Source organism: Littorina saxatilis, linkage group LG12 (genome assembly GCF_037325665.1).
Source record: "Littorina saxatilis isolate snail1 linkage group LG12, US_GU_Lsax_2.0, whole genome shotgun sequence".
NCBI lineage: Eukaryota > Metazoa > Mollusca > Gastropoda > Littorinimorpha > Littorinidae > Littorina > Littorina saxatilis.
In genome coordinates, this window is record NC_090256.1 from 74,626,344 (window position 1) to 74,633,526 (window position 7,183).

The 7,183-nt window shown below is 40.8% G+C and overlaps 2 protein-coding genes across 6 annotated transcripts in view; both read right to left on the reverse strand.

The window, feature by feature from the left end:
* Positions 1 to 5,294, reverse strand: part of LOC138983229 (golgin subfamily A member 4-like) — a 74,328-nt gene extending 69,034 nt beyond the window's left edge. For 4 of the 5 annotated variants that reach the window (XM_070356642.1, XM_070356643.1, XM_070356641.1 and 1 more), the window contains exons 1-2: positions 5,141 to 5,294; positions 2,681 to 3,589 (exon numbers count right to left, since the gene is read on the reverse strand). In XM_070356642.1, coding sequence (XP_070212743.1) covers positions 2,681 to 3,589; positions 5,141 to 5,281 — 1,050 coding nt within the window. In that variant the 5' untranslated portion in view covers positions 5,282 to 5,294. The remainder of the gene's footprint in view (positions 1 to 2,680; positions 3,590 to 5,140) is intronic. The other variant, XM_070356644.1, reaches the window with a different exon arrangement.
* Positions 5,295 to 6,114: 820 nt separating this feature from the next.
* Positions 6,115 to 7,183, reverse strand: part of LOC138983199 (putative leucine-rich repeat-containing protein DDB_G0290503) — an 87,559-nt gene continuing 86,490 nt past the window's right edge. Inside the window, exon 18 of the mRNA XM_070356610.1 lies at positions 6,115 to 6,130. Coding sequence (XP_070212711.1) covers positions 6,115 to 6,130 — 16 coding nt within the window. The remainder of the gene's footprint in view (positions 6,131 to 7,183) is intronic.

Sequence of the window (7,183 nt, forward strand, 5' to 3'; positions counted from 1 at the left end):
AGACATTGACATTCATGATGGTTGGTGAAAATATGCACATGAAATAAGAAGAAGCTATTACAAAAAATAACTTTCTTTCTTTATTTGGTGTTTAACGTCGTTTTCAACCACGAAGGTTATATCGCGACGGGGAAAGGGGGGAGATGGGATAGAGCCACTTGTCAATTGCTTCTTGTTCACAAAAGCACTAATCAAAAATTTGCTCCTGGGGCTTGCAACGTAGTACAATGTATGACCTTACTGGGAGAATGCAAGTTTCCAGTACAAAGGACTTAACATTTCTTACATACTGCTTGACTAAAATCTTTACAAAAATTGACTATATTCTATACAAGAAACACTTAACAAGGGTAAAAGGAGAAACAGAATGCGTTGGTCGCCTCTTTCCACATGCTGAGGAGCATCGGGTAAATTCTTCCCCCTAACCCGCGGGGGGGTACAAAAAATAACTTCTACCTTCAGCTTTGTCATATTTCAAGAGAGGTCCTTCATCTCCAGTGGATTCCATGTTCTATATCACATCTAAGGAGAAACATTCTTACTGTCAAGTCTACTCTTCCATGTTATTTGTCTCTGCCTACTGCTTTCTACACTTGACATGCAGTGGCGTTACTGAAATATACCTAGGAATTCGATAGACTCCTTTGGTTGACTTCATCACAAGTGAGAATCGTTAGTGAAAACCATTTATCATGCACTGCTGCTGTTAACTCACAACAAATATATCTTTATTTCTGGTACTTTTTAGACATCTGTAATAGTAAACTTAACTTGTTTTTCTTCTTACAATTTCATGCAAAGAGGAAAGCTTCCGTAGAGAATTCCATGCAGTAGCTGCTTTAAGAAACTGGAAAATCTAGTTTCATATTTCATGCAATGTAAAACTACCTACTTTGTGCCAATAAAATATAAAAGGAAGACCTGATCTTTCAATTACTTAATTCTAACCAATCAAGATCACTGGGATTATTCTTCCCTTAAGCTTATTTTTTTCTCTGTCTCACCTTTCTTGTTCGTTTAAAAAAATAAAATAAAATGTTTATGTAGTTATATTTTGTGTATCAGATACAACAGTTTAAGTCTTTCGCTTTTATCACTTTTTCTTGAAAACTGTTTCATGCCAACACTTTATTGACTGCATGCACATTTGTATCTTCACTCTTGTCTGTCTACTGCTAAAATAATTATGAACAAGAAGAGCAAACGCTCGATCGAGTCACTTTCGCAGTTCTGAATATTATATGAGGCATCAGATGGACAGGAAGAAATTGCTATTCACAACACAATACAGATGTAAATAATTTGATGTAAAGAATAATCCTATAAAGTTTGAATCAAATCCGATGAATAGTTTCAGAGATATGATATTTCAATTTTTTTCCTTCAAGACATACCTGTGACCTTGAAAAAGGTCAAAGGTCACCAAAGCAGACGTCAAAGTGTAGAGGTCACTGGGAGTCACGTTCACATAAAATTTGAGCCCGGTCACTTTTACAGTTTCCGAGAAAAGCCCAACGTTAAGTTGTGTGTTGCCGAACAGAAAAGGCTAGTTATCTCCCTTGTTTTTCTGATAACGTTCGTAAAAGGCTACAGATGTAAATACTTTGATGTAAAGAATAATCCTACAAAGTTTCAATCACATCCGATGAACTTTGTCAAAGATATAAAATGTCTAATTTTTCCTTTGACGCTGACCTGTGACCTTGAAAAAGGTCAAAGGTCAACGAAACCATCGTTAAAGTGTAGAGGTCATTGGAGGTCACGACTAAACAAAATATGAGCCCGATCGCTTTGATAGTTTCCGAGAAAAGTCCAACGTTAAGGTGGTGTCTACGGACGGCCGGCCGGACGGCCGGCCGGACGGACGGCCGGACAGACTAACACTGACCGATTACATAGAGTCACATTTTCTCAAGTGACTCAAAAATCAAATCATTGCATCAGATTCGAAGAGTTTTATGCACCTTATACCTTTCCCAAATATTTAGCGCAGTGGTACTTGACTGTTTTAACATTGACTTTACAGTTTTTCGGAATGAAAATAATACTAGCGTCAGCATGTATCTTAAGTCACACACAGAAATTAAAACAGTGGCCGAAATGGGGTCATGTACTTGCAAAATTCTTCACATTATCAAATGATCTGCTGCAGTAGTACCTGACATGCACTATAATCATGCTCTCTCTGACTGTCTTTCTCACACACACACACACACACACACACACACACACGTTTCATGATCAGAAAATGACAAATAAGAACAATAGAAAATAAACACATGCTTCTCCATATCAAAAAGGTAAAACACAAATCTGAAAAAAATATGGTTAAGTTGTGCAAACACACAAAACCTGGAACAAACATTGGAGAGCAAACAAATCTCAATTACTTACCTGATACTAACACATAAAAAAGTCAACTACAGCTTACCGTAGCAACAGTAACAGCATGCGTTTATCAAACAAAGTTTTTAAAGGACAAAACGACATATAGGTTAAATTCACTCCATGCAATTTTTCACTATTTTAGACTGCCAGTGAAACACAACAAAAATCATTGCAAAAACAACAGCAAAGTCAGAGAACTTCAAAAAACCAGTGCTGTTAAAAACTCTGTGATGTGCGGCAGGCTGGCAGGCAGCAAAAACTCAAGATTTCAACACCATTCAGGGGGAAATACCTTCTCGCGCAAGGCCTGCTCCACGATATCCCTGTCCATAATGATCTCCCTTAGTTCTCTGCCAGTGGTCTGCAAGCTGTTTAGCTGCTTCTTGGTCTCTCGCTCCAAGCGCGACAACTCGTCGCATCTGTCACGGTACTGGGCCTCGCTCAGCTCCAGCTCATTGATGGTCTGTTCAGCCAGGCGTAACTTCTCTCTGGTCTGGCGCTCATGACCTTCAGCCTCTCGCACGTGATCTTGGAGCTCAGTGCAAAAGTCTTCCAGCTCCACAATCCTTTCGATGATTTCGTCAGAGTCCTGCTGGCTTCGCGGGGAATAGCCGCCCAGCTTGTCTGCCAGTCGCAAGTTCTCCGAGTGAAGGACCTGAAGTTGACGCTCCAGGGTTTGGACTTTGCGCTTGGGTTTGTGCTGCACGGAGTCTTCTTCGTCTGATGACGAGGATTCTGGTGTCCCATGCCGAGCCTTCTTCACCTGCTCCGTTAATTCAAGGTTCTCCGCTTCCAGCTTCTTTAGCTGCTCTCGTAACGACTCCATCTCCAGAAGCGTTTGCTTGTCTGCTTGCTCCTTTTCTAGCTTCTTCCTCTTTTTCTCGACAATTCCGGTCTCTTCTGCCTTCTCTGTTTGTGTCCACTTTTCTTCATGCATCAAGGTGCTCTTGGCGTCTTCATATTCATCATCTTCCTCATCTTCTTCTTTGCCTGCCTTTTGTAGATCTGTTTTGTTGCAATCCACAGGATCGGAGCCAGGAAGCGGCTCTTTTTGCCCAGAAGGCTGAGCAACCTGTATAAACTCTTTGAGCTGCTCTGTGAGCGAAAAGCAAAGGTTTTCACTCTCTTCTAACTGTTTAATCAGTCGAGAGTTCTCTGAGCGGGATTCTTCCCCTGCTTCAGTCAGCCTAGTTATCTCCTCCTGTAAAGCAATCAGCATCAGTGCATGGAGTGAACGAGAATATTCTGGACAGTGACAGATATACACAGAAACTATGATTAAAAGATTCTTGGCAATTGGACAAAAGATTCTTGGAAATTCTATCCTGTTTTTTCCTTTTCCACATAATTTAAATTCCCCCCCTAACAAACCTCCCCCTTCCCTGCCACCAAAGTTACAGAAACACACATACGAACCAAACCAAGCAGCTACCCCACATAGCCCGCCAGACAACAGTACAGTGGAACCCCCACCCCCTCCCACCCCCCCACCCCCCCTTAAGACCTGCACAAATCTGTGAACACTAGGTCTTAAAAAGGAGTGAGTCTTGAAATGGGGGTAAATTGGTAGAGTTTATGAACAAAAACTCGGACAAATCAAGGTCTTAACAAGTCGCGTACGGCGAAATTACTACATTTAGCCAAGCTGTGGAACTCACAGAATGAAACTGAACGTAGTCCGCCGCTAGTGCAAAAGGCAGTGAAAGTGACGAGCCTGTTTGGCGCGGTAGCGGTTGCGCTGTGCTTCATAGCACGCTTTACTGTACCTCTCTTCGTTTTAACTTTCTGAGCGTGTTTTTAATTCAAACATATCATATCTATATGTTTTTGGAATCAGGAACCGACAAGGAATAAGATGAAATAGTTTTTAAAACGATTTCGGAAATTTAATTTTGATCATAATTTTAATATTTTTAATTTTCAGAGCTTGTTTTTAATCCAAATATAACATATTTATATGTTTTTGGAATCAGAAAATGACGAAGAATAAGATGAAATTGTTTTTGGATCGTTTAATAAAAAACAAATTTTAATTACAAGTTTCCGATTTTTAATGACCAAACTCACTCATTAGTTTTTAAGCCACCAAGCTGAAATGCAATACCAAACCCCGGCCTTCGTCGAAGATTGCTTTGCCAAAATTTCAAACAATTTAATTGAAAAATGAGGGTGTGACAGTGCCGCCTCAACTTTTACAAAAAGCCGGATATGACGTCATCAAAGGTATTTATCGAAAAAATGAAAAAAACGTCCGGGGATATCATACCCAGGAACTCTCATGTCAAATTTCATAAGATCGGCCCAGTAGTTTAGTCTGAATCGCTCTACACACACACAGACACACACACACACACATACACCACGACCCTCGTCTCGATTCCCCCCTCTATGTTAAAACATTTAGTCAAAACTTGACTAAATGTAAAAAGGAGGAAGTCTTGAAATGGGAGTAAATTTACAGAGTCTAGGAACAAAAACTCTGACAAATCAAGGTCTTAAAAAGGAGGGAGTCTTGAAATGGCGGTAAATTGGTAGAGTTTATGAACTAAAACTCTGACAAATCAAGGTCTTAAAAATGGGGGAAGCCTTAAATGGGGGGGGGGGGGGGGGGGGTTACACTGTACAATCAACAGTCCTGGCTCCAGAAAGAAAAAATGTGCAGGTAGGAAACCAAAACCTACTTTGAGCTGCAGGTTCTGGCCCCAGAAAATACAAAACAAAAAATATGAACAGTAAGAAAACCAAAACCCACTTTGAGCTCGAGGTTCTGGCGACGTTCCATCTCAGAGGTGATGGAGATGGGGGCGCCTCGCATGAGCTGTTCCTCCAGCCGGTCACGCTCCTGCTGCAGCATGATGACTTTCTTCTGCAGCTCCATCGCCATGCGCTCCATGCTGGCCACTTTCTGTTCACAGCGAGTTCAAACACACACCAGTTAAAGTACAGTGGAAACAACAATGGCAGGTCCGGTAACTGGGTTTTGACGGGCGCAGTGGCCTATTGGATAAAACGCCGGCCTCCCACAAGGAAAGTCGCGGGTTCCAATCCCGACCGCGCCTGATGGGGGGGGGGGGAGATTTGTGTGCAGACCCCTTCGTGTGTACATGTAAGCACAAGACCAAGATCCTGTATTCCATGTCAGAGTTCGATGGGTTATAGAAACACAAAAATATCAAGCATGCTTCCACCCAAAGCGGCCTATGGCTGCCTGAATGGTGGGGTAGAAACGTAACAGATCGTGGGAGTACCCATGAACGAAGAAGAAGAATAACTGGAAACACTTTTTTTTTTATAGATCTTATACAGTGGAACCTCCCCAAGCCCTCTAAAGGTGTCACCATCTGTTGTCACTCGGTCTATAAACTCAAATGAAGTACCCGACTTAATATCAAGCTTATTTCTATGACTGGTCTCAGCTCAGTGACAGTGTTGTTCCCAGACACAGAAGACAATAGGCGCCAGTTGGACGTGGATTCAAAATATCTATCAGTCAAAATGTCCTGATAAAAAAAACAATTGTGTCAAAAAAGACATCCGGTGTGTTAAAACTATTGGACATTCAACCAGCATGGGGTCAGATTAATGCATCTAATCGAAAAAGAAAAGTATGTGTGAATGACCGAAGACTGAGGCCTGCATGTGAAGAACACTGGTTCAATAACACTGACACACAACAGACCAACTGAACAGGCTCAGAAAAGGCAAGTACACATGAATGAGATTCATTCATGAAGCAAGGATGCTGAAAAAGTCACAATAAGATGAATCACATTGGTTACAACACAATTATTTGTTTTGTTGGTTGGTACTAACCTGTATCTCAAGCACACCATTCTTCTTTCTTAGAGACTGACGAGCCATTTCTAGCAGTGTAGCCTCACTAATTTAGTAATTAAACAACTGCATGTTCATTCAGAATACGTACACTGACACCTTGAAACAACAGTTCTTGTCAAAATGTATAACATTCACATTCTGTTTTTCACCCTGGACATGTCATTATCAAGTTATGCACCTCATGTAGATGGGAAAAAAAATTTGTCTTTGCACACATTTAACTTAAAACTAATCCTAAATCATAAGACCAAATAATACTGTACTCACGTGTTTCGTCAAACAATCAGTACAGTATTGTTTGGTCTTATTATTTCCCGTCCTCACACGCAGTCACCATTGTTCTGCTTTAATCCTAAATCTTCTAGTAAAACTCATAAGTTTTGCTTCACTTCGGTGACTGAATTCTTCTGCCTCATGGAACACACCGACATGATAACAGATTTTCCGCATGGCTGAACAAAACACCCTGGGGCCAGCCACATTTCAGTCGCATTAGTCAAAATACTTTCAATGATGCTCGTAAATGTAGGCCTATCTTCCCCATCTTGACCACCCAATGACCACGTCACTGGACCTTGCAAGGCGGGCACGAAACAAGCTAATGTATTCACTGAATGCAATTATCAAGACAGACGTGCTACAAATTAATGCAGTCACTGCTTAGCGGCAGTGGACAGGGTTTGGGCAGATTACAACTGAAGGACACATGTTCATTAACACTGACATGATTTTCCAAAGTCGTACATAGATTTGTGGCCTTGTTTATTTGATGATTTTATTTTATTCAATGCTTTTTATTCTCCGAGGTGCCAGGAGATCAATTCCACATAACTCCCACTTACTCTATTGCAAAAAAATCAAAATTCAAGTACATTGTATGCAGATCTGAACTGAACACATCACTACAAGATTTAGACAAAATATTGATAAAATTCAGACTTTTTTCTACATGCAATAG